This window comes from Anarrhichthys ocellatus, unplaced genomic scaffold, assembly GCF_004355925.1.
Source record: "Anarrhichthys ocellatus isolate YVR2014 unplaced genomic scaffold, GSC_Weel_1.0 scaffold1, whole genome shotgun sequence".
In the NCBI taxonomy this organism is placed as follows: Eukaryota; Metazoa; Chordata; class Actinopteri; order Perciformes; family Anarhichadidae; genus Anarrhichthys; species Anarrhichthys ocellatus.
In genome coordinates, this window is record NW_022280031.1 from 2,603,406 (window position 1) to 2,631,116 (window position 27,711).

Here is a 27,711-nt window from a genome sequence, read left to right on the forward strand (position 1 = left end):
TAATTCTGAGTGAGGTGTGATTATTCCTGTTGATTTACAAAGACACAACAGCCGCATTACAACAAAAGTGCACTCACAGAAGGTCCAACTTTGCCTTGAGGACCAGCGTCACCAGGGCGTCCAGTCAGGCCCTGTCAGAGAAAGAGAACAGACACACAGACGAAATCCGCATGAGTCATCAGACCCCTCCATGCAGGCACATGCTAAATAAAGGTGGGAACATATGGCACTGTGGGAAACTGAATTTACACCTCTGATTGGCTCTGTGTGCATCAGTTCAACGCCTACTGATGGAAATGTAAAATATAAATGAGAGCATATTTAAGGTAACTGGCATTAATGGCCTCGGTTCCCTATAGTTGCTTTTTTTCAAACTTCCTCTGTGCTGTTGGTATACGAATATTAACTAACACTTTTTTTGCTGTTGGGTAATTGAATCACTCCAGGGGGAAGTGCAAATGCTGTCCAGTGGAAACCATTCATGACTGTATTCTCAGGGATAGGGATTTCAACTTGTTAAAGGGGAATTCCACCGATTTCAAACATTGAAGTCTGTTTACAGGTCTTGGAGAGCTATTGCATATGTGAAAAAGTTGTATGAAGCCTTTTGTGGCTCCAAAGGGAGCTGTGCAAAGTCTGATAAATTCACTCTTGTGTCAGCTGAGTCAGTGTTAGTTGCGTCTTAAGACCATAAGTTGGAAAATGAGAAAAATCTTGAGGTGTGGGGTTAGAAAGACGTGAGCTTATCAGACCTGTATAGCCCGCTCCTCATCTCTACTTGAGGTTAGCGAGACAAGGCTACATTAGCTGCTACTAACATAACACACCTCCTACAGTCTCCAACTGAGCTGTCAATGGTCACAATGCATTGTGGGTAGTGAAGGCGCCAGGTTTGACAAGGAAGAAGAGTGAATAAGTGAAATAAAGAAGATGATATCTCTGCATCATCACTTATCCTTTTTTTAAAACTGTACATAGTGAGTTTGACAATGTCCTGGTGCAAATCTAAAACAGAGAGCCAGGGCTGCAAACTGGAACTCGAGATATGAGGGTGTTTATCAGGCAGGTAGAATTTAACGGAAAAATGCAGTCAGTTGCATTGTAGGTTCCAGTGTGTTTGGGAGCAAGGGATTAAAACTCATGATATCTGGGCTTCTGCTGATTCAATTCTGACTCTTTCTCTGAATCTATTTTGAGTCTCCCAACTTTAAGGAGGTGCAAAAGTCAATCGCCTCACTCTTTAAAGGTGCAATATATGGGATTTAGAACATCGATATAGCAGCAAACAATATTTGCTTTGTAAAGATATGGGGGGTAATGTCTACGTGAGCAGAGAATGTTACTCCACCTCTCTAGTGTGTTGTAGTCGGAGAAAAATGTTCTTACTTCTTAATATAAATTAACATTTTAATACCCATTGGATTAACTAAAACATGCATTGTCAACGAGTTAGGACAAGCCCAGATCTTCAGCATGATAATAATTAGCTAAATATTACTGCAGAATGGATAAGATCTGGCATTGTGTGTATTGTATTGATACTAAAATCACAGATTATTTTCTTATTTCTGTATGTTTTAAAGCAAATTTCTGCAGATCATCAACATCCATCTCTGTGGTACTATGAATAAGGGAATTGCTTACTCTGGCACCGGGCAGACCAGACTCTCCAGGACGGCCGGGGTCACCGTTGGCACCCTTGGGACCACTGGCACCAGAGGGTCCACGCTCACCAGGGGCTCCCTGTGATTGGGGAGAGAGAGAGAGAGAGAGAGAGAGAGAGAGAGAGAGAGAGAGAGAGAGAGAGAGAGAGAGAATAAAACAAAGAGTTGGTCACTCAGTCAATCGCTTCATCAGTTTCATTGACCTGCAGGAGATGAGAAGATTAAAGTCTGACACATTAATTTTGGTATAAATGAAACTGTGCGGGGAAGATAATGTTAAATGAGATGCTGTCTTTGGCAATTTGGGACATGTAGGTCACCAGTGCATGACGGGGTTCAGAGCTATGCTGCCATCTTGTGGCCAACACGGGGAGTTATATGTATCACCGCTGCCTGTATGTGAGCTTCAGATATACTAATGAAGAAACAGAAGTGCTGAACAATTTTACTCTTTACTGTAAATATGGTTTATCATGTACTTCATTAACTCGTTAAAGTTCAGTGTGAAGCTTGAAGAGGCCCTTCTCTTATTATGCACTTTATCAAACACAATATCAACACTTTGTGCCGTTTTGTTTGATTTAAGAGTTAATGTGGTGGAGGATTATCTTTCGGAGATCATCAGGGACAACTCAGTCAATAAAATGATAAATAATTTTTTTTGCCAAAATGATGTAAGTGCATTATGCATCTGAAAGCAATTTTTACTAGATTTCTAGCTCTTTGAGAAATGCTTGTATTAAATTGACATTTGTCTTTTCTGCACACTATTTTGCCACATTTTGTCAACTTGTTTTACATCAGGTATTTCATCTAGAAGTGTCTATGTGCATTATCCTGACATATACTGAATTGTTGTCTCTTGACAACTAATGCCAGACATTTACTAAATTGATATGATCTTTTAAAGTTTGTGTTATTGTCACTAATGCTTGTAAAGGTGCCTGAAGGTGGAAATATTTAGTTTTCAGGACCTTTTGCCCAGTTTGTTTTAAATTGGTGGGTTGGTCACATGCACAGGATCAACTGCAATTGACCCTATTCTGCAGAGGTTCACCACCTATAGAGTCTTAAAGTTGTGTGGAAGTGGATACATTTTCTGGGAAGGGGGAGAACCTACAGTAATGTTTACGGGCCAGTTTGAAGCCCAAAGAGTGCTGACTCTGCTCTCTTAAAAGTGCTGCAGCAGAATAATGTCAATTCTTAAACACTTACAATCTAGGACTTATTTCTGAGTTTTGATGACACTACACTACTCAACAGGACTAGAATAGTGGAAGTCTAATCTTCTCCATGGTTGGATTTGAAGGCTACTGAGTGAAATTGAATTACAGTTTATGGTGATGGGATATTTAAGTAGTATGAGTGCTACAATATGGATCAATATTGTGATTGAGGTGACTCAGAAATGTTATTTTCTCACCACAGTTGACAAAATAAATATAAAGGAAAACCAATGACAATATTGCAGCATCATCCTCTGCCAGGTTTGTTCATTTTCTCTGAGCTGATTCTCTGTTCCAACAGCAATAACAACGAGATATCTCAGGAACGAGTGGGTCCGTAGTGATGCTCACCTTGGGACCAGCCAGACCGTCTTGACCAGGGAAACCACGGTTACCGGGGGATCCCTAGACAGAAAACACAAAACAAGAGTCAGGGTTATAATTATAAAAAACAATATCTAAGTCACTGAATCTCATTGTGGTCCTTAAACAGGTTCCTAGATGGTGGCCAACAAAATAAGGTTTCATTTTCATTTTTATCATTTTGAAATTATCCTCATTAAAAATGCAGAAACAGTTTCACTCTCACCAATATTTTGTCTAAATGTGCGATATACACACCTACGCAATTCATCAGTGATACAGCGACAACAACGTACACATTTCCCTTTTACTTAGGCTGTAAAATAACTTGTTTTCAACCAGTTAGATGGTACTCACTCTCTCTCCAGGAGGTCCAAGTGGTCCAGCAGCACCACCCTCACCCCTAGGTCCTCTCTTGCCTTCTTCTCCTTGTGGGCCAGTACTTCCCTGCAGACCAACCGGTCCCTAAAAATCACATCCGCAACAGACCATGTTATTACAGGCAGAAAGGAAGACTTAATGTGAGGAAAGATATTTCAGCAGCACACAAAGAAACACACATCACTTTTTGTTTATAATGTTTTGTATTTCTCAGAGAAACCCTCAGAAATACTAGGTCCATTGAGATCATCTCATTTGAAGTACCTATAATCTGCTTATTCAAAATACTTGATCTTAAAAGTTTATCATCCACACTTATTGTTTGGCTGGATACTGTGCTATAGTAGATATCAATGTTTTGATTTCAGTGACTAGGGGAACAATCAGGCATGGAATACAGGGACAAGTAAAAGAAAAACTCACAAATTCTCCTTTAGGTCCAGACTCCCCCTTGAAGCCTGGGATACCTGGGTCTCCCTAAACAAGAACAGACAGATAGATAGGAAGAGAGAAAATAATGATAGAGAGAGGAAGAGAAAGCTGCAGGTTATTATTTGGAGTATGAAATCAGCAGCAAATATAAATCTCAAACTGGTTATAAACTTGGACATTGGACCTAAACTGAAAGATTCACTGAGTACATACAGATGTTCCTTTGGGCCCGAGAGGTCCAGTTGCTCCCTGAGGCCCGGGAGGTCCACGGGGTCCAGGGAAACCAGGAGCACCAGCAATACCAGGAGCACCCTACACAGTAAGAGACATGATGTCAGCCAACCATCCATCTGAATGGATGGTCTACAATACACTACCACTGGTTTTACTGTAAGTATTAACTTTTGATCATGCGGAAGAAAACTCAAAGGGAATTTATGCTGTCCATGAAGCAAATATTCTTAAAACGCCTCTGATTTTGGCTGACCAGTTTTTCATAATCAGAATTTTGTCAGATGTTGTGTCCCGGCCTTCTGTCAAAAGGATAGCGCCTCCCATGGCGGTTGGGCGTAGAGATTAGGCGGGATAATGGTTGGTTCAGGTTCAGGTGATTATGTTGGCGGAAACACATATCGGCGAGGAAACAGTATTCAACACAACACCGGACCTTGCAAAACTGGAATCTGTAGTTTGCATATCGGAAACATACTGCGATTTGTACCACGACCGTGCTGAATACTCAATGGGCACTGAATGCCCAAGTAGTTTAAGTGAAACTTGTCTGTTCACCGTTTGAAATGAATGCGCTGGCTGCAAACATGTGATCATCTAGCGGTAATTTACAACGTTAGTTCTTCGGTGCTTCATCCGCTGTACACCACAGGGTGGAGAATGAAACACACAATCTTTAAGAAGAAAGTGACACTGCTCCTCTGAACTCACAGATACCTTGTAATACATAACCGATTAATTAGCTTTATGCTAGTGTTATGCTAATCAGGATTTCGTCAAAGTCTAGATGTTGATTTGGGGACAATAACAGGACTGGATCGCTAGCTAGTGTTGTTACATGCTGTCAACTTATATTTACGGTTTAACAAACATACGTTATGTTGTTGACTATTGGTCTTGCTAGCATAGCATTTGTTTTCTGGCTCTGAGCTGAGCGGTTTTGATATGTCTCCTGTAGGCAAGTCCTATCTGAGGTTTGTCCTATTTACTGGAGTAGTAAACAACGGGATGGTATTGTTCCGGGTATTAGCATACCCTCACGTGTTACCAGGGAAATGGAGGTATGGCATGTGTGAAACTTTAGATTTTGGTTGCAAAGTGCATGTAAACTAACAGTCTTAGTTTTTTCTTTGACAAGTGACCATGGTAGAAGCGGGATAATGCCCTTCGAGGTGTCCATAATCAGTTATGATGCAATAGTCCTGGCCTTCTGTCTTTTAAAAGCAAATGTGTCAGATATGCAACTTATGCATTCTAGATCTGTGAGAAAACATCACATACATAACATCATATATGAAAATACCCAGTCAGTGGTAGTCAGTTTGAAATAGGTCAACAGTTTTATACTTACAGATGATCCTTTGGATCCAGGGATACCATCAGTACCAGGGTTTCCCTGTGGATTTAAAGAGACAAAGCAATCATAACTGGCCCTGATTCAGTGATTATTCTGATTGATGTTAAAATATCTTGTCCTTAATAGCCTTTCTACAGCTTGGATCTACAAACGATCCATCACCTGCAAACAAACTAAATACAGTAGTTGACACAGCCTCAAAATACCTCCTGAAATTTAGATGACAACAGGTATTTCCTTTTCAGTAATGCTTTGCTATAGTTGATATACTACGTTTTTCCTTTCACATACGTGTTCATAGCATCACTTACAGAAGCGCCAGAAGGTCCGGAGGAACCGGGAGTCCCAGACTCTCCACGGGATCCCTGAGCACCCTCAGGACCCCGAGCACCAGTAGGACCAGCTTCTCCCTGGTTAGCAAAAGAGAGAGAAGAGGAAAAACGGTAAGTTATTGAATTAATATGTTAGCAAAGATCTTGGGAAGTTTAAGTACATCATAATTGGCAATTAGGTAAAAATAAAACAGACAAATCCCACAGAAAACAAGCTACAAATTACAAACTTGAACTGAGTTTACCTTTTATTTTTTTTAAATCAAATCAAATAGTCTCAAACATGAATCGAGGGAAGGCTGTTAAGGAACATAAACACAACCCTAAAGGTAGAAATACAAAAAAAAATTGGCTCAACAAAATTTTGTGTGTACATTTTAGGTTAGAAAACAGAAACAAAAAAACAAAACAAAAAACTGTATACATACAGTATGTGAAAGATTAACTCATCCAATAAGATTGATTAACTTAAAAACAGAAAGTTTGAAAGAGTGTTCTTAACATACTTGTGACATTAACTGTAATCGTGCAGAATCAGAAGAGTATAAATAGCATAAAATATGAAAATGCTGTCTTAGTAAGATATATAATCCACTTTTTAATGGTAGACTGCTTTACCTGTGACAAGACATAAATAACAGAGTACCTAAGTACATTTCTGAAGTACTTGTACTTTACTTGAGTAGGCTATTTTACTTTTATGCCACTGTATACTTCTACTGCACTACATTTATCTGACAGCTGAACAAAACTGGTAGCTAAACCGAGGGGAAAATAATCAGTTTTCCCACCGACACCTCGACTCTGTTCACCGCTCTCAATTTGCTATCTACCTGACATGACATCTACCTTTACTTCACAGGCTAAGTATTGCGTTACGAACGTGTATCGAACATGTATCGAACGTGTATCGAACGTGTATCGAACGTGTATCGAACATGTATCGAACATGTATCGAACGTGTATCGAACATGTATCGAACGTGTATCGAACGTCATGAGTTGATGTCTGTGGGCTCTGTTTTGCCGTAGTTTGTGTGCTTCTGGCTGCAGATTATACTTCGGGGTGATATTTTCTGCTTCTGGCTGCTAATGTCTCATCAGCTGTCATCTATCTATATAAATTATTTAGATTAAAGTATTTGCTGAGATTTTGCTGTTTCTTTTGGTTTCAGTTGTTTTGTGTCTTAATATCCTCTTTGTTGCTGTTGTTTTGGGAACTTGAACTTCATATCGCTCTTGTCCGGCTCACAGACCATTTATTAATGACTTCTCTGTAACAGTGGCTTGACAGGAAACACACAAGGCTTTTATCACAAACATGTTTCTCCACACACTTCATATTCAGCTTAACAGAGACTTATTTCACCTGTAATGTTTAAGTGTTTTATGTGACATCTTGCTTTGTTATTCTTCATACCCTATTTAGCCTACCTTACATCTAAAGTGTGCTGTTCTATGATTTATGCATTGTATCACTGCAAACCTTTAACTTATGCGCATTGTCATCTGTTGCTTTTCATGATAAGAAATTGCCTAGTACTTGAACGTGTCACTTTCTTCCTCTCCCTCTTAGCTTGTTGACGGATTCAGGTCCATCTCTATTCTCTAAGTAAGCAGTGTTCTGATGAGGCAAGAGCAAATATATCAACTCGGCACAGACACTATTCACATAATAAGAGCAATTTAAAATTGATTTATACATTGCATATTAATTTGAGAAACCTAAAAGCAGATTGTTGTTCAGCAACACATTTCTTTGATGCTTATGCATTAGTAGCATTTAAATGAACACAATTTTCTACCTATGGACACTGAGGTTTTTCAGCATGTTGGTGAATTGAATTCCTACGCTACTGCTGCAGCTTGGTAGACTTTGCAGACTCAATAGTATGACATAATACGGTGTTTGGGAAAAATGGTGACGTAGTGTATACAATTTTCTTTTCCCAAAGCCTGCTGTCATGGCCAATATTTTACTATCTCTGAAACGAAGGTGAAAAAGGGGACAAAGAAAGGAAATCTGACAGTTTTATGGAAAGGTATGTAGAAAATTCTCAGCCTTTTAGAGGCGATAGCTTGGCTTTTATAAATAAATCAATGCTGAAACTCAACTGGGTAAAAGTTATCTTGGTTAGATCTTTTCAGTTCAGGAGCACGGTTTATTCAGTCGAGGTTCAGATTAGTATGTTGTTTTTGTCTAGCTAGCTTTTTACTGTGTTAGTCTTGGGACCTTTTTAACTTCAACGCCTTTCTTATAATACTCAGAGAGGAAAAGACTAAAACGAGGCTGCATTTAATGAGCCCTCAGGATCCTGAAGGTACAACACCATAAAGTAATGTGAGATTTTTAACATTCCTCACCGTGGAATACTTCCTAGAATACTTTAAAGTTAGACAAAGACACACATTCACACACAGGTCTACAGATTCTCCTGCAGACAAACAAAGTGTTTATGGATGTAAGCTGACGCACAGACGCACAGACACACAGACGCACGCACATTTTCACATCTTGAGCCTAGCTTGCCTTGATTACTTCAGGGAAACTCCTGGATTTTGTAAAGAGATACTCCATTTGTAATTCCTAAAAGAATTCCCAAACTATCAAGGGGCTTGAAGAAAGCAAACCACCAGCCCTGGGCCCTCGAGCGCAGAGCTGAGCCTGTCTGCCATACAGGAGGGATAAATCAGATGCAAAGCATAGAGAGAAAAGAAGAAATAGACAGTGAGAGGGAGTGGGAGAGGGAAAATAACACTTTAAAACCCCCTCCTCCCTAATTTTCCACACAGATGGCGGCTTAAAGCACTTTTCAATGCAGAGCAGCTGTCTCATATTTCACTTAAGCATTTCAACTTGTCTCTGTAAAATCCTCCCTGAGCTGTGTACCGCCATTTTCTGAGATATTAACTGTGATTCAAGAAAGTTTTTTATACTAACAACATAGAATACACAAAACCCATCTTTTTGCACCTGCTACACGCAACGTTGTTTTTGTAGAGAGAAAAATCCAAAGTAAGAGGTTGGAAGTTCAGTTATGCTGGTTAGTTGTTTTTTTTCATCCAGAGGAAGAGACATACACAGTTACTTACTCACTGGCAGAATAACACAACAAAGGTGAAGATGAGGAGGAAATAATGGTCATTTATTGGTAACTTCTTTGTCTTACCTTTGAACCAGGAGAGCCAGGGAAGCCTGGAGCTCCAGAGGGACCGACAGGGCCCTACAGAGAGGGAAATACATTCTGTCAGCTCAGCTATTAATAACTGACACATCCAGGTGTAGAGGTGTAGAGACTGCTTTCGTACTGCAGAGAGGCTTGTGTGCGGAGAGGTGGGGATGGATTTCATACACAGTAAATCTCAAACAAAATTATGAAAACAAATTAAATGAGACTGAAAATGACACTTACTGGGGGTCCAGCAGGACCGGGCAAGCCATCATTTCCACGTGCTCCCTGAAATAAACAATATATTATTAGTACATAGTATAAAATCCTTTTTTTAAAATGAATTCCTTTGACACAAGCTATTCAAATCAGGAAACAGTTACAGGGGAGTAAAAGATTACGACTGACACAATGAGTTTAACTCCTCTTAATTACAGTACAATTATTAGCAAGAGCCAGTTTACAAGTAACATAATTCTTTCGAATTAATACCAAGAATATGCTGCCTAACTCTGTTGTGGACACTAATAAAGCAAAGTGAAGCATCTAACCCATCTGGTTTTAATCAGATGATAGGTTTGAGATAAAACGACGACACTCACACCAACTCCACTGGGTCCAGGACGGCCTCTCTCACCAGGCAAACCACGAGGTCCCTGTGAAGGTGAAGGAGAGCAGAAGACTTTTATTTAGTTCACCATTATAGCAGAGACTGGATTTGTACATATTTTGATTTTGTTTTCACATGTTGTGTTTGTGATGTCCAGCATTACACACCATCGGTCCAGGAGCGCCATTCTCTCCGGAAGCACCAGACTCTCCCTAAAGAGAGGAAGAGACGTTTGGCTGTTAGTAAAGCAGGGAAACCTTAAATAAAGCCAGTCTATTATTCATCTTTGTAACAGCTACTCTTCGTGTAATCAAAAAAAAATATTCTCATACCAATTGTTCCTGATTATATAGTATTATACAGAGTACTTTGCTATGCTGTATCTACTTTACTCTGGTCGCCACCATCGCCACATACAGATAAACATACGGTGAAGCGGTGCCTTAATTAACTGGAAAACAGTGCGTACATGCAAAGAAAAAAATCTCACCTTGGACCCAACAGATCCAGTCTCTCCCTTTGAACCATCAATACCTGGATAACCCTAGAAGAAATAGCAGAGGGACAGTTAGGAAAACGATAAACAACCACCTAATTGTCCTGTAAATCATTAAAAGTCGACCAACACACTCACTCTGTGTCCCTTGATGCCGGGCAGGCCAGGAGTTCCTGGGAATCCACGAGCTCCCTATGTGATGCAAGAGGAGAGATGATGCAGGAGATTAACAAACAGTAAGCCACCTTTTTGATATGAAGTGCCCTTTTCAAAATGTTTTTGGTAATCGGGGTAATCATATCAACATCTGGCTGCTTGTAGATCACCAGAGAGACCCACAATACAAGCTTGCAGTAAGTGAGACTCCTCTTTACCAAAATGTCCAGTGCTTTAAAAGCAGTCAGTGTGAATCAACAGGCTGAGAAATCTCACCTGAGGTCCAGCAGGTCCACGGTCGCCTGATTTGCCAGACTTGCCGGCCTCACCCTAAAACAGAAACAGAGAAGAAAAGTTATGTGAACATATTTAAAAAAAAAGGTGAATTCATGAATTTCATGCAAGTGCTCCTTTTAGAAATAGAATATGGTACTGTATATTTAATGTAGCTGATGCCATGGTGGGAGTGAGTGCTCCTAGTGGACACAATGTGACATGTCATGTCTGCTGCCATCATGTGGCTAAAGGTAGGAATTACATTTATGATGTCTATGATCCCTGTGTCAGGTAAAAAAGCAATATGTCAATTAGATAAATAAATAATTATAAGCTCCAATAAAAGATCCGTCCATTGTTTCTATGTCTGACTGATGCAGTCTGAGTCTAATCAATATAATAATTCAATGAATATGGTAAAGGCCTAAATGTATGGCATTGATGGTTGTCTGCCATAGTTGCTGTGTTAGTTTAACCAACAATTGCAAAGTCCATGGACTGTTATTTTCTGATTCAAACAATACATATAGTAGAATGTAAAATATATTTGCAAATTGTTTAATCCTGTATTTTCTATGGCGGTATCGCAGTACATGTTGAAAAACATTTAGATACAAAGGCAGTAAGATCTAATTATTTAGTTGTAAAAATACAACATGAGGAGCTAACAGAGACCAACGTCAATTCATAATGGAGACACTGTTATTTGTACTCTATGACTGTATCCTTAAAACAAATGAATACAAATGTGTTTCATATAAATATTAAGTGCCAAAGGTCAGGTATGATAAATGAATACTAATTCACCTACAGTATGATAAACATGACACAGTATTTCTGTAGGGGGAGTCAGAAAAGGCCACAACAGCAGTTATTTATTTTAGGTCAAATTTAGACGACATTGATATTTTACATCCACAGCAGATGATATGAGGATAGCCACTAAATAAGCTTCACTATGTATCAGCCTTGTCAGAGTTCCTACTTGTTGGTAATATATTAACAGTTTTACACAGTTGTGACAGACACACTTACATCATCTCCAGGTTTTCCAGAAGGTCCGGAGGGGCCACGGGGACCCATGGGGCCCTATTAGTAAAGAGAAAACAAGCAAAGGTGAGACACAAGTTCCCATTCACAACCAACAGAGGGCAACATCACATCGTTCAGACTCATCATTCTTAGCGTGTGGTGACAGCTCCTGCTCTCCCTCACTTTACAAACAGCGCTGACTTACACTCGTTGACAGAAGCTTCCATTAACAATGTGTTTACTACTATTAATCATGAACAGCTGTGGCAGTTTTGTCTGACATTGATCAACATGATATTATCTTGCTGATCTAAATTACAATGACATTTGTTTTCTGATTAATGTGAGCCTGTGTATAAAAGCACATCAAAGTAATGACATTCCCAGACAATAATGACAATATAATGATTAATGAGATCAGAATCAGCAGGATTTCTTGGCGAGATTAGACCAAAAAGATGGAACAAATACATCAATATCCTCTCCTAAAATCCTTAGTACAACTTTCAGATGTTTGTCACTTAATGTGTGCTGATACATCTTATTGGTTCTGTTATTATTTTTCCATCTCAATGACTTTTCTCTCTGTTTCTTTGTGTCTTTGACAAAGCAGAAAAACAACATTGAAGTGCTAACGTTGAATAACACACTGACCTGCGACAGTATAAATGAGGTTATAATACCAATCAGATTCAGCTAACTCAAAACATCTTGTTGCTAATTTTCTGCTCTTGTGATTTCAAAAGCCGAAATGATCTCTGGTCTTCACAAACACGTGTGTGACCCGTCTGCAACGGTCAGGTTATTTTCTGGAAGGAAGCCTGATTTTAATCACACATAATGGTCATAATACAGAGGCTGCACATCTGAACTCCACGGGAGCAGATTAACACAGCGGTGGGGAGACTCTGCCTGTATTGTCTACATACTGAGGAAACAGGACGGACAGGGGAGGGTGGACAGTGTGATTTCTGGAAGCTTAGTTAGGGGTGATTGAGGGTAGAGCTGGGGCAGCAAGGAGGGAGAAAACTAAAAGTAGGACTTGTAAGAAGAACAGAAAATAAAAACTAAATAAAAGGCGATTGGTTTTCTGTCTTAGAGGAGTTATTTGAGGGGTATGGCATCATCTGAAAGAGCAGGAGGGGTGCAACAAACACTGGAAGCTGTCAGTGAGAAGATGGGGGAAAGAAAAAGAGAATTCTGCAGATCCGCTGAGGGCCAGTTCAGGCTTCACACAGATTTGGGTTTGAGACACATGAGCATTGCAAGCATTGACTGAAGAGGGTTGTAAATGTTGAAATTGAAGGAGCTGGCTGGTTTAAATAGAGGAGGATATACCGTACATAGAAGTAGGCGGTGAGCAATGAAAGGTTAGAACGTGTCTGGAGACTTTATGGAAATGTAATTTAGCTGTAGTGAGGTAGCAGCGGCTGAAGTTTCCACATGAAGAAGAAAAGAAAAGATGAAGATAAAAAAGGAGAGGAAGTTTATAGACTTTATATAGAACAAGTATTTATAATAAACCGTGTAGTTAGGACTGGAAGGACCGGTACTCTTTAGGATACTTACAGACTGTCCGTTCTCTCCAGCCTCTCCTGGGTTGCCTTGGAAACCTTGTGGGCCCTGGGATGTACAAAGAAGAGAGAAGCTTTAGATCTATTCATCAGTTCGCAGATAGACAGGAAATGTATCACCAACTATTGCAATACCATTTTAAGTAACTTTTTAATCAAAAATACCAAATAATTCACTGGTTTCAGCTTCTCAAACCAGATGTTCTGCTGGTTTTATTCATCGTCTGTAATAGTCATGATCAATTATTCAAAAAAATAGGCTACAGAAAATCTGATAATGACAGAAGTTAGTTGCGGCAATACATGTTACTTGAAATGACAACAGTCATATAAAGGATGTAATACAGATTGGTTGTGTGGTAAATCTGTTTAATTTGTTGTTTCATTTAATTACATATCGTAATTTACAGTTTAAAATGAAAAGTTAGTTGAATTGCAATACAAATACATTCAATGATATCGATGTCATATGCACCTGCAGCAGTACAGAGTAAAACTATATCAACAATTATCAAAAACTACTTTTTAAAGTACTGTACACTGTATCGCTGTGTCTATTCGTCTATGTTGTCAAACTGCAGCTTCTCTAAAGTACACTACTTCCCTACAAATGTCACATCATCTCTTTTGAGAAAGTCTAAAACCAGTCAAAGTTGTCCAAAGAGACAAATCTTTCTCTCCAAATGTGGGTTCGGGTGATTAAACCATCAAGTTGAGGCATGTCAACTTCATAGCTTTACTCAGGGGGCTGGGAGGGCTCGAAGGGCTACAGGTAGGTTTTGGTGCGGGCAAGAGCAGAAAAAGTAGGCGTAAGCCCAGTAGGCTCTGTGAAATGTAAATTGTCAGGTGTAGAGGAAAAAGCCCCCCAGTCTGCAGCTGTGAGACTTAAGTATTCTCCGTGTGCGCAGGGCTGTGTGTAAACATTTATCTCTAACAGCATGTGCTATGCTCGCCTTTTTGGAGTGTGCAAAGTGACTTTTTGGGGTCATTATTGTTATTGAATACACTCAGGGGAAGTATACAAGGTGGCGTTTGCACACGGCAGCAAGCACATTACTGTTATGATATTAAGCCTGGCCAGTCTGTGGTTGTACACAGGATCTAGTCTGCAGGTGCGTGCGGCTCGTGTGGTGTCTGGGGCGAACATGAGGTACTTACAGGTGATCCGCTGGGGCCAGGTGGTCCTCTGGGACCCATAGGGCCCTGAGGGAGAGAAAAGAGACAAAGGACACAACATTAGGCCAACGACATCCTTTCGAAATACACACTGTTTAACTACACAAAGACATAAAACACTGGTGCACAATTATTATTTCTTTTCAATTGCAATTCTGAGAACGGCCGAGTTTTTGTCGACTTGAATTCTGTCAGAAGCTATAAAAACAACATCACCTGCTTTGCCCTGAAGCTACACAAAACTCAACGGCTCTACTTGTCAAATCCATAAATTGTTTGAAATTCCTCAGCTGCATTTGGACTTTCTCTCACTCTTCATCTCTTTCTTTTTTCTGTCAACGCCCCCTCCTCCTTCTCTCAGCTCTTTTTCCCACCCGTTGCGTGTTTCTATAGTTCAAAGGTCCCCAGTGGTAGTGCTCTACAGGAGGGTTTGAACTCTGTACGACGTCTTACACTTTGACATTGAATGTGAAACAACATCGAACTGAACTGTTGCATAAATGTTTCATGCGTAGATGTTAGATTTCAGAAATTAAATCAGGAGATGAGATCTTTTCAACTAACTTCCATCTGACTAAACCCGAATCTGCTCTGCGGGAACTGCTGGCTGGAGTCACATGCCAAAGTCATTTCTACTACAACTTCATGCATCGCTGCCCAACAAGAGAAAATTACATTCTGTGGAGGTGATGAGCCAGATATCCATAGCTTTTTCTCTCTGTCTGCCTTTTTATCTTACACACATGCACAAAGAAAATCAGCTGTTCAAGGAACGATTGGACTGTCGAAGTTGGTGTCAATAGAGCTTCACAAAATTCAAAGTTCTTCAGTGAAAAAAAGGCTGGATTCAGATTACTTGTGACAGCTTTTCCCAAACATATTCCTTTCAGTAGGGTTGCTTTTATGAACCCACATTTTAGCATTATGGTTTTACTTAACAAATCAAGGATGGCAGCCAAAGAAAATGTCACAGTGGTCCTCAGAAACGAATGAAAGTCACCTTTCAGTGGGTGTGGGAAGCCTTTAACCAGTGGATAGAAACTTATCAATGGGGCTCTATATCTTCTGGACTTTTGAATGTGTGTTTGAAAGACATGCATAAGACATTATGTGTGTGTGCATACATGTCAGTAGGTGCGTTGTTTGAGCGTTTGGTTATGTAGGTGATATGAGTAGGTGTATGAGGGGTTATAAGACTTGTGATTTAACATGAGTCCAGTCTGTTCTTTCACTGCTCCCCCCAGCAGGCTGGCGGACGCCAAAGTCAACGTGGGCTGGCTTCAAAAGGACCCGGTATTGTGGCAAGCTCTCAGACAGACATGTGGAAGGACAGTCAGCAGGAGTGAAGCCACACAAACTGCTGCTAGCTGTTGGGATCTGATCAATCCCCCCCCCCCCCCCCTTGGCTTCTCAAAGCTGCTCTGCGGCTCTCTAAACCAAAATAGCTCCCAGTGTGCTCCTCGCTCCATCTCGGGCAAGCTGCCACGCCATACCCCAGCAGCAGTGGTTTTTCATGGGCTTGAAATATAATGATGATCAATGGCTGTTTCCTCAATTTATAAAAATGACTCCTCCGTACTCCGTGTGAGGTGTTTATTTTCCATCAGGACCCAGAGCTATGTGGTTTCTTGTCTCCAACACTGTGGAGCAGAACCATTAGCAAAGGAGGGGAAGAAACACAGGCGATGCTACAAATCGTTGGGATTCTTCTTGAAACGTCTTCCTCTCATCCTTGATGATTTTAAATCCTACATGGGTATGTTCTCTCCAGGAAAAGACGATGATGACGATGATAATGATGTCCATTTAGTAGTTTTCGTATTTGATAACCATGTGAAGATTTCTCTGGTTCATGTAAGGAAGTTGTTTGGGCTCCTCCAGAAAGGTAAAAGCGCAGGCGTTTCTGTCAAAGATGCTTGCCAGCACAGATCTTTAACTGGGATTCAGGTGGAAAGACTCCTCGCTCCTGACCCCTCCAAGATTGTAGCATCCAGGCAGATACATAAGCAACCGACTGTAAAATAAAAACCCAACAACAACATAGAAGTGGCAGCAGGTCTCATCATCGCTCTCTCACCATTGGTCCTTGCATCACGCCCATCTGTGCGCCGCCAGCTTTCTCGTCAAAACCACCAGCCATCTGAGCAGCAAAGTTCTGGAAAAGGCGAAAGAAAAGACAGGTTGTTTATGTGCCTTTTATATACATGTATGACATCTCCGTGACATCAAGCCTTTAAAGTCACACTGACTGCAGGCTAAAGCATCTGGTTGGAATTTATGGAAGGCCAACAAAAAATGGAGGATGCTCTGTCATTTTGGCAGGAGAGGGGATCAGCTTTTAATAGAATGTGAGCAGCAGAGCTTATTATGTGAATCCTGATGCAGACAGAGGAGAGACAGAGGGCATGTGAACAGTATTCATCCCTCTCTCCTTCACAAAGAGTCTCCTTGTTTCCCCCCCAAAATAAGCTCCTTCCCCTCCCCTCCCCAAGTCTACCATACTGCCTCCTGCCCTTCTACCTCCCCTCCCCTCAATCCACCTCCTCCCTCCTTTTCTCCTACAAAGAATGAGAGGCATTCGATCTATTCTCTCTCTCTGAATCTACTTGCTGTTGTCTTACTGCCTCCTCCCAACGCCAGCAATTTTCCACATCTTTTGTGCTCTTGGATTCTTTCCTTGCATCAGTGTTCAACCTGTCAGCTCCCATGTCTGCAGTGAATGCTCACCCACCCCTATTTGTCATGGGATACTTACTCCACCAAGGCCAGGGGGTCCATTAGGTCCTGGAGGTCCGGGGGGGCCGGGGTTTCCGGGGGTGCCAGGCTCACCATCTCTGCCGCGGGGACCAAGGCCTCCCTGAAATAGATAGATACTATTAAAATAAATCAATGAGGCTTACCAAATGATCAATCTGATGCTTATTTGTAAACTGAGATGGCCAAATGATGCAAGCGCCTAACAATAAGTCAAACCTATATCATTTGGTCCATAAAAATGTGAGGAAAAAGTAAAAAGAAAATACATGTCCAAGTTGACATATTTAAATGTCTTGTTTTGTCCACTAATAGTCCAAAACCAAAATAAATTTAGTTTGTGTCATATAAAACAACCAAAGCAAAAAAATGTGGGCCTTTTAAAGGTCGTCAAAATAGCCGTTGATTCATTTTCTGTTGATCAACTTACTGATTAATCTACGAATAATGTCTGTCCTCCTTCAAAAAGCAGCTTATATTTTATACTTTTTTTATGTGCAATGTGATTTTTGACAACTAAGAACACACATTTTATATGCAAATGCAAGTTATATCAAATGCAAATGCAAGTTATATCATTGAGTAAAAATCATCCAGTTTCCTTATTATTATATTTACTTTAAACGCACCAAAGTCAAATACCAATGACTTTCTAAGCACACATGAGTACAGGACAGTGTACAAGTAACCATTGAATAATTTCAGTGCCAATATTTGAACCGAGTAGTACTTAAGATAAATCATTACACAGCTGCTGGCAGATAACACACCACTCCCCTGACAGAAGCGGAGTGGTGTGATACCAAACGCTCAGTTGAACCTTCTCCAAACTTCTCCAAACGGCACTGATGGTCTGCATGAGTAAACTCGACTTCACCTGTCTTCTTGAACTGAACCAAAACCGGATATTTAAAGGTAAAAAAAGAGCTATAATACTCCCACCACCAAGATACAGAGGTTACATATACAGCATGCAGATGATTTAACAGACCAAATCAGACTACCTGGCATACCTCTGCTCTGTGCATGTTTTGACAAATTACCCTGCAAGGGGATCCTGAGCAAAGAATGTGCTGAACAACTAAAAGGCTGCTTAACCTCTGCTAGCCAAAACTCAACTCGCATTGTGCTTAAATCTACGTAAACAAGATGAGTACAAGACATAAACTCCTCGCCTGCAGCCATTATCACATCCAAGGGTTGTTACGTTAATGCAATGATCAAAGCCTGGCGTGGTGCGGCGATGTTGATTTCACACACTGACTGACTGGAGGCCTCAGAGAGAAGCAGAGATTTACATTAGGAGTCTCTGACAGTCCCACATTTGTTGAACGACCCAGACGTCAGTGGACCACACAGCCTAATGGAAACGACACGTGACTAGTTAGACTGAGCTGCTCAATGAAAGGCTACCATTCTGCAAACCTGCAAGCTGTAGCAGATACCCCATCCACCCTCCTCACCCCCTAAAGACCTAAAGCGATCAGATTCAATAGGACATACTGTACTTCTTAAAAGAGCAGCTTGTGGGTCTACTTTTTGGTGTGAAAATGACAAGATGGGGGAGTGAATTTTTATTTTTTCAAACTGACCTTGTCTCCCTTGTCTCCTCTCGATCCACGGGGTCCTTGCTCTCCTGGTGGTCCCTGGTGAACGGGAGACAGTGAAGTAGCCGGTAACTTCAGGTGTTATCTCATGTACATGTGAGCTGCAGAAACAGCTGTGAACTCTGCAGCTGTTATGTCAGATCAGATTTTCTGTCATTGTAACTGGCAAATAAATGTAATACCAACATGGGTACTTTGAATGCAGTCTCTATCTTTCTATTTTAAATTCTCTATACAAATTGTAAAAGCTTTCAAAGGAAAAGTGTATAAATGCAGAAATTGGTGCGTACCATTGGGCCACCCGGTCCTCTTGGTCCTACAACCTGGTCAAGCAAAGGACAGAAAAAAAGAAAATATGTCAGAAAACCCTTGAGGTCATTTAATTGTAGCATAATGCATTTTTTTTTGTATTTGCATTGTTCCAGTGCACAAACTGAATACTGAATTAGGCCCACCTCTAAAGCTTACATTCACCAGATGTATTTGGACACGTGAGGTTTAGAGCTCTTTGCACACGGAGCGGAAACATTATCTTTCTTCCATCAGAGCAAGCTTGCTAATTGCTAATCTCTTCAGGCAAAGTGTTATAAGAGACATACAATAAACAATGCCTTCTTATTTCCGGCCATGAACTTGTATTCCCTCTAGAGGGGTAAAGAATTTCCAGGTGCAGCGCTGCAGCAGCAGAGAGTTTAATCTTTTTCTCCGCTGGCCTTTGGGGATCTTTATGGCAGATTGTATGGAGGCCTTATTGTGCTTGGCTGTCTTCCTGACGAGTGGGCAACAGACCTACCTCCTCTCTCTTTGACTCAACCTTCTTTCTTTCTTAGGCCGGCAGTATTAATGCTAGATTATATTCGTATTTCTCTCATTATGAACAGCTATTTGTACAGAAATCCACTGCCAGAGACAATGTGCTACCAACAGTGATGGAATGAAACTAATTACATTTAGTCAAGTAAGACTTTTGATTATTTCCATTTCATACTAGTTGATTCTTTTACTCCACTACATTTTAGCTCAAAATGTTGTGCTCTCTATTCCTAATACATTTATTTGACAGCTTTCAGAACTAACTAGGTTGCAGATTCTTTAGTTTATAAAATATGACGCACTGGTATAGATTAAACTGCCCAACAGAATTGGAAATAGTTCAAATTCACAGTAAAATTCTACACACTTACATGAAGGCATCAGTAGTGATAATCTTTTAGTGAAAGTTTAATAGTACAACACTCACAGGTCTATTTTTACAAAATAATACCTTTACTTTTGATACTTGCTAATAATACTATATATTTTACCTAAGTGACATTTCTGATGGAGGACTTTTACTTGTTGTGGTGTATTTTCATATTGCTACTTTCTACCTAAGTAAAGGATCTGAATACTTCCTCCTCCAGTGACTAGCAATAAGGGGTTGTAAGTGTTTCATGTAATGATGAAAAAATCTCTACCTCAGACATGAAAATCCAAAAACAATTCACAAAAGAACATCTTCAAGTGAAAAGAATGGTGAGTTATATTTTATTGTGCTGTGTGGTGTCAACTTACATCGGTAATGTCTCCGGGCTCACCTTTCACACCCTGATGTTGAAAAGATAAAGCACAAAACAGCTATTAGGATTCAAATTATTTGGTGACGCTGCCCCTGAGAGAATATTTGAAAAGCACAGCCAAAATTTTGAGGAAAACAGTCAACGGCAAAATTTTGAAAATAAGTATCCCCTACTACAGTATCACTAGACACATAAATATGGCACTAAGTGTCAAGGAGGAAATAACTATTATCCATCTGGCAAAGCTCTTTCACATCAAAGTCTCATCTAAATCCATAAACTACAGGGGAGTCCTGCAGCACTGATGTGAGTCTGGGATAGATACAGACTTAATTGCAGGTGCTGGAGAGCTTCCTTTTTCACACACACACACACACACACACACACATAGAGCATCATGATCACACAGACATACTGTATAGACATACTGTATCTACACACACACATTTTAATATGCTACAGGGTCTCACCTTAGCTCCAGGTGATCCTGTTATGTGGTCAAGTGGGTCAGAGGGAAAAAAACAGACCACAGTTAGCAGATGGATTACACAAAAACAATCCATGAAGGTCACACAAAACCCAGAGAGTCTGCATGCGCTGATAGCCAATTTTACTACAATAACGACCACCACTAAATCACATTTGTGGCACCCGAAGAGCCCATCAGAATTGAAAAAGTGTTGGTTGAATCACCATCTTAAGCGCTTGAAGCAAAAGCAGAAGAGCTGCAGGTAAAAGGGAATGGTAGAAAGCAAAACAGTTGTAATAGCCAATTTCAGATAATTAAATCTGATGGAGGCCATCACTGGATTTTTGTTTTTCATATTTCAAAGCAATCTAATAAGCATTGTTTAGTAGCAATATTGATAAATCATGAGTTTGCCTATTTGTTAGGGTATAGGGCTGGGTATCGTTGAGAATAGTTTCCTATAAAAACCTATTTTCATTCATCAAAAGAATCAAACTTCTCAAAAGTTAATTCAAGTAACCGTATAAGACATTTGCCTCCATAAAATTAACTAAAATTGTCAAAATTTAGATTTAAATCAAGAACTATGAAGTTACAAAAGAATAGCACAAAAGAATCTGACAGATGTTCAATGCCACTTGACAGTGTTTTGATCGTCAGTGGAATCAACACATTTCATTCAATACAAAAAAGTATTGAGGTTCAATAGCCAGCCCTATTTTAAGCTAGTTGTTACCTTAAAATGATGCTGTACGTGTTACATACTTATTACTAAGCACTTCATTTTTTCCTTTAATGAAAGATAAGTGTTTTATAAAGCACTTTAATCAACAAGCATGCGTTGCAAACAGTGACACTTCCGATTTCACGTATGCTCCCCAACTGGCTGTGTTTGTATTTCCAAAGCTGACCTGGTTAATTAGGAGAAAATGGCAGTTCTAAATGTGGTGAATAGCTCCTTCCTTCCAAAGGTCTCAGTATAGTGTCACAGTTTTTCTTGCCATCAGATCTGCAGAAATCCTCAGAGAGGATATAGAGAAGAAATGCAAGGCCGCGTCTGAGGTATTTCCTTAATGACTCCCACATGTTTTCATGATACTCAGGGAAGCAGAGAGTATTCAAACAAGATGGGGCCAAGGTGAGCCGGCTATGGAAAAATGACGTTGAGGTAGCATTTCACTGAAATCTGGTCAGATGTGTCACTGTTGTCTTTTATTTCTCATCATTTGTTTGCTTTGGGGACAGAAAACTGTATTCAAATCAAAGGTTGACATATAGTATTGGCCTGATTCAAACCATTAAGTGTTAATTAGTTAATGGCCAACCTTTGATTAATACCAAATCACCCATGTGTCATTTTCTCCCCAGAATAAACAACATGATCTTGCAGAGTAATTTATTTATGAAAGGTGTGAGATAAATAAATTACGACCAATGGGTGGAGACTGGTCACTTGCGCAGATGGGGCAACACTCTCCAAATGGGATTTCAGGTTTGGAACAGTCTTTTAGCTCCTCGCAGACAATTTCATCACACAGGACGGTTCCAGTGTCACACACACAGATGCGACAAGGCTCTGGTTTCCACACGTCCTTGTCGCTATAGCGCTGTCCATCCTGTACACAGCTAATAACATCCTCCTCTGTGTGTGAGGTCATAGAGAGGGACACACAGAGGCCAAGGCAGGTAGATGGCAGGAGGAAAAAGGAGGTTATTGATCAGGTATGAAATACAGTCACTGCAATGTGTCACTCATAAACAACAACTTGCGTATTAACTGTTATGCAGCAAAGTAAATAAAGTTGTGTTTAGGTATTAAACACATGTGCAGTGCATCAACAGGTACCTCAAAGTGTGAATATAAGAAAAAGACAAGTTGGTAAACTTAAACCTAATGAAAAAAGAATCCAAAAACATATTCTTCTTATAAGAATATCATTTGTCATTTCATTGAGCTTGATCTGTGATCATCTACCTTCATCATGTACGACAAACCTATTAATGACTAACTTTTACAAATGTAGATTTCTTATCAACACAATTTCTACAACTAAACAAATCTTCTGGGGTGTCACATTACGTCTCCATTAAGGCTTCAACTGACAATTATTTTAATTATTTCCGCCAATTGTATTGTTGATTAATTGACGAATCATTTTGTCTATAAAATGTCAGACTATATAGTGAAAAATGCTCTTTAAATATATAGCTCAAGATGATATAATCAAGTTGTTTAACAGTCCAAAACCCAACGATATTCAGTTTATAAACATCAAATCGTCCCATTTGACAGGTTTGAATCAGCAAATGTTTGCTGCTTTTGCTTATAAATGACTTAAACAATAAATCGTTTTTCAAAAGAGCTGCTAAATTATTATTCGTCGAATGGCTAATCGATTAATTAATCATTGCAGCACTTATCGGCATAAGCCGCAAATTCCCTGGTTCAAATCCAGCTGTTACACCCTTATTACATGTCACCCCCTCTCTTCCCTCTACATGTTCTGTCTGCCAACCAACTACACACTACTACTATTGAAAAGCCTAATGGCCATCTTAAAGAAGCAAAACTCTCTTGTTCCATCATTCCATTTATCAATAGCCAACACTGAGACAAGTTATTGAAGTAACCTCTCAAACAGTCACTGGGTGGCAGTGTAACATCACAGAATCACAGCTGAGTAAGACCTGCAGGAAACCTCCAATAACTTCACAGGAGCTGGAGACCATATGCTTTAATTCCTCCACAAGTTAAATATAGGGCGAGTTTACATCGCGGGAGACACCCTACACAGACTTTGCATTCAGTAAATGAAACATGTTTGGATTTTTCAGACCACAGCTTGGCAAAGAGAACACAGCTGAATGTGATGGAGGCTGGGCGTGTTTCAATACAGGTACTGTACTTGCGCTAAATGACACCACTCACGAAAATGCTAGAATGAACTCAGTAATTAGCCACATCCCTGTTCATTTTCCCGTCTGACAGCTTCCTAAAAAGTCAACAGAAGGCCAAACGGTTGCTCAAAGAAATGCTCTGATTGGAGCCACTGAACCTGCACCGAGGGGTGAAAGTGGTCGACCCACCAAAAGAAAAGCCTCAGGGTTCGGACTGCTGAAAGTGTGAGAGGAGAAGGAGCAAGTACAGTAGCTATATTTACCTTTGAGTACTGCTTAAGTCTAGGTAACCTGATGGACCTCTGCTGCTGATTGCTCAGCAGCAATGAATGAGGTCTTTCTGGAAAGGGACAGAGTGGGCAATTCACAAACTATTGCCTTGTATAAACATGGGGCACACTTTAAACCCCATCTGGAAGCCATAGCTGTGTCAGATGCCAATTCAAACACGCCAGCGAGAGAAACAAATGGTCATCTTTCATGCACATACCTAGCAGGTTTGATATTTACTTTTACATGCCTGGATGCACTGTCAAAAGACTGCACCTGTCCTTTCATTGGTTCTCAAATATGAAAGATTATAATGATATTCTGGGACAAGGGCTCCTCTGTATACTGCAGAGTTGAGAGAAAGCTGGCTTTTCGTCACTGAGGATAATTTGCAAGTCTCCTCTCCCATGTGTTGGCAGCCATACTGTTTTCCAGAGGAGTGAAATGAACAATGAAAATAGTAAAGTGAACCCAGGTGTACTTCCAGGACAGTAGAGTCAACTCTGTGTTCACTGTATTTAGTAACTTTCTCTTCTACTCTCACCTGATTAGCTTTATGGGCTCCTCGTCTCCATGAGGCACTCAGTCAGTAGCCACAAAACTGATGGTTAGAGAGCCCCTGTCCCCTCTGAGTGACTTGGGGCCATTGAGCCTGCTGTGCTGAGGACACAATCAGACCTCTTTACCACTTCAGATACATTTCTGCCTGAAAGGTCATTATATCTAGAGGACTATACCTCTGAAAGGGTAACCTGAGACTTGCAATTGCTATGAGTATTTTTCTTCTTGGAAAATACACCGTTGCATTGCTTTAAAAGTCCCTTATATTTTTCCAATCACCTATCTCTTGCACCTTGGCTCTGCTTCTCCCTGGGCTGACTGTCATAGTTTATGGGTAATCTTTTACGCAGATGGAAATCCTGAAATCACATGGAACATTATTTCTGGCTCCAATCTGCTGGCATACCTTCATGCTCAAATGTCCATTGAGGATACTAAAATCAATAGTGATGAGGAATTATCCCATTTCACTTTTATTCAAATAACTGCAGAGACAGGAAGTCTGCAGGTATGAAGAATGATATATAAGGGCTATTCGATTCTTAATAGAGAAAAAAAACAAGTAATCGCTTTAAAAAACGTTTTTAGGGAACTTTTGGTTATTAGTCCACCTTTCCACCCCAACAAGCCAGGATTCGCCTGGATGCCCTCTGACAGCAATGGAATGTGAACACTTTTCACCAAAGGCCCTTGAGCCTGACCACCTTTCACTTTTTTGCCCATCCCCTCCCCCTCTCACCCTCTACATTAAGTGAATCTGCAGCTAAAATGAGAGCTTGTCAAGGCCTCTAAAGCACCCACAGGTGTCTGGCAGCTTAACCTAAGAAAGAAGGGGGAGGTAGGGTAAGTAATTTGGTTCCAGTGTAGGGGATTGAAATCTGAATCTTTATGATTTTCGCTTTGCAGATTGTAAACTTCAATGATAATGAATAACTACCAACGACACATAATTAACATAAATACAAAATAACTCCAGAGAAGCAAGAAAACCTATGCGTCCTGCTCTGTGCGCGTTATTTTGCGTAAACTTGCCACATCTCTCCATCCATTGCATAACTTTTACGCACGTCCACAGCTCTGATATATTGAGTTGTATCGCACCTTGCAGGTACAGTAAGATCAGCACACTTGGTAGACAGAAGGTTCACAACTATCATCAATCAATTAACTTTGCATGCATATGCGTATCCAAACAATCATGAACTTCTGTGCGTAATAGATGCGAGGGAAAAAACAAATCACTCCAAGCACCAAAACAATCACTAAACTATTAAAAGCTCAGGTGCTGCGCTCGAAGATAAACCTGTTGCAAAAGAAAATGCACCTTATGACAACTTTATCTTTTCTTCACTGTAACTATTTGAAGGAAATAAAACGATCACTTACGGTCGCCCTCTTGACATCTTACAACGGCTAATAGACAAACTTGGGTTGCTACAAGTAGCAGTACAGTCCTGGAATCCATAAAGCTGAACATGTCTAAATATTAGACATGCAGTGCCCGCGAGGGAGAAAGGAAAGTGCCAAGATATCGGAGGCTTCTCTCAGTATTTAGTGTGTCCCCAGTTACAAAACCGAACCATTCGACATTCACAGTTCCCAAAAAAAAAAAATGAGGGAATCCAGCGGCAGGACCTGGACCTGCAGCAGAAAGTCAGCACCGACCGCTTTGGGCCAGACGTTTTAGTTTTATGTCCCCGTTGCCTTCAATGAATCTTCGTATATTCCCAAATATCAGTCCGGCCCCTTACCCCCTGTCGGCCTGAAATCTGAGCCCCGTTTCCCTCCCATTCTGTCTCCCAGCTTCCATTATTCCAGTCCCAGACCCCTCCTTTCTCCACGTGCTGCTACTGAACCCAAAAGAAAAACCACTCTGAAACTTTCCCCCCGTAACTTTGGTGCCCCCCCCCCGCCTTGTTCATCAAAAGCGACGCCAGAATCACTTCGTTATGCTAAAACTGGACATTTTTGACTGCTTGTTAAAGTTTAAATCAAGAAAAGAAATTGGCAGATATAACAATAATGAAAAAAAGGCATGCTGTAGCCCTGATGGAAAACTGAAGGTGTCTCACCTGGTTTGTCCACTGGGCTGTCACTCTTTTGGATGTAATAAACTGCATTGGTTTGTGTGTATGAAGCTCAGATTAGAGTGAAGAGTTTGAACGTGATCTAATGGTGGGTGCAGTGAGAGGACTGTGGGAAAAGAAGAGATGACCGTGGTTGAGGTTGAGGGCTTGCAGTATGCAGACTGTTATATGTTACTAACATTGTGAGATGTATGACAGCAGGAGTAATGTTGAGGGGACAGTATTGTCATTTCAGGACTCCCATCCACTACAGGAGAGAGCTTTTCTATGTGACTGTGGGACAGTCTCCCACACAGTGGATGAGACTTTAACAAGGAGTTGTCAGCTTCTGTCAGTGTCATATTGGTTTGAACTATTAGAAGTGACGCTGCCTGTCTGTCTTATTGTCTGTATTTCACCCGTTAGGATTATGTTATGGCTCTGGTGTGAGATCAGATATGCCTTTCAGAACTGCAAGGTCTGTCTGCAACTTGCTCACTTGCTCGCACAGCTATTTTCGATCAAACAGATGATTCCAACAGTAATGATTCACTTGCAATAACATTGTCTGTATCTCACCGGCTGATTATGGGAGGGGGAAGAATAGATAGAAGAAAAAAAAGCAACAGAAAGGTTGTTTCACAAACTGTTCTCTGCTTTTCACTTTATGTTACATTCACTTACCAGTTGAATAATATAATCCCGTTACCAAAATCAAACAAGCAAAACAGAGGTACAGTTTATCATTGTTGGGTGTGTTTATTTATCCAGTGTGAAACACTATTTGGAATAAAAGCACCAATGTTTTATTGGTACTGTGCAAAATTAGAGGGAGGGATTTGTATTAGAAGGACTTTTATTTTGTCAATTGTCAGTTTTGCATTAATTTGAAACAAGGGAAAGGGAAAGTTAATCCCAAAATCAAAAATGCATATTTTCCTCTTAGTAGTGCTATTATTCAATCTAAATAGTTATAGGAACAAAATAATATATTAATAGGAACTAGATAGTTCCTCCATGGAACTGCTCACAACAAGGTCTATGGATTAACT

At 40.3% G+C, this 27,711-nt stretch overlaps 1 protein-coding gene across 2 annotated transcripts in view; it reads right to left on the reverse strand.

Moving 5' to 3' along the window:
• col2a1b (collagen, type II, alpha 1b) overlaps window positions 1-26,268 on the reverse strand; it is a 44,444-nt gene extending 18,176 nt beyond the window's left edge. Inside the window, exons 1-26 of one of the 2 annotated variants that reach the window (XM_031845515.1) lie at window positions 25,980-26,268; window positions 22,297-22,506; window positions 20,866-20,882; window positions 20,391-20,423; window positions 19,127-19,159; window positions 18,822-18,875; window positions 17,231-17,332; window positions 16,553-16,630; window positions 14,458-14,502; window positions 13,295-13,348; window positions 11,729-11,782; window positions 10,694-10,747; window positions 10,400-10,453; window positions 10,256-10,309; window positions 9,933-9,977; window positions 9,758-9,811; window positions 9,399-9,443; window positions 9,156-9,209; window positions 5,966-6,064; window positions 5,649-5,693; window positions 4,280-4,378; window positions 4,058-4,111; window positions 3,611-3,718; window positions 3,242-3,295; window positions 1,645-1,743; window positions 78-131 (exon numbers count right to left, since the gene is read on the reverse strand). In XM_031845515.1, coding sequence (XP_031701375.1) covers window positions 78-131; window positions 1,645-1,743; window positions 3,242-3,295; window positions 3,611-3,718; window positions 4,058-4,111; window positions 4,280-4,378; window positions 5,649-5,693; window positions 5,966-6,064; window positions 9,156-9,209; window positions 9,399-9,443; window positions 9,758-9,811; window positions 9,933-9,977; window positions 10,256-10,309; window positions 10,400-10,453; window positions 10,694-10,747; window positions 11,729-11,782; window positions 13,295-13,348; window positions 14,458-14,502; window positions 16,553-16,630; window positions 17,231-17,332; window positions 18,822-18,875; window positions 19,127-19,159; window positions 20,391-20,423; window positions 20,866-20,882; window positions 22,297-22,506; window positions 25,980-26,070 — 1,743 coding nt within the window. In that variant the 5' untranslated portion in view covers window positions 26,071-26,268. The remainder of the gene's footprint in view (window positions 1-77; window positions 132-1,644; window positions 1,744-3,241; window positions 3,296-3,610; window positions 3,719-4,057; window positions 4,112-4,279; window positions 4,379-5,648; window positions 5,694-5,965; window positions 6,065-9,155; window positions 9,210-9,398; window positions 9,444-9,757; window positions 9,812-9,932; window positions 9,978-10,255; window positions 10,310-10,399; window positions 10,454-10,693; window positions 10,748-11,728; window positions 11,783-13,294; window positions 13,349-14,457; window positions 14,503-16,552; window positions 16,631-17,230; window positions 17,333-18,821; window positions 18,876-19,126; window positions 19,160-20,390; window positions 20,424-20,865; window positions 20,883-22,296; window positions 22,507-25,979) is intronic. The other variant, XM_031845525.1, reaches the window with a different exon arrangement.
• Between the last annotated feature and the right edge of the window lie 1,443 nt (window positions 26,269-27,711).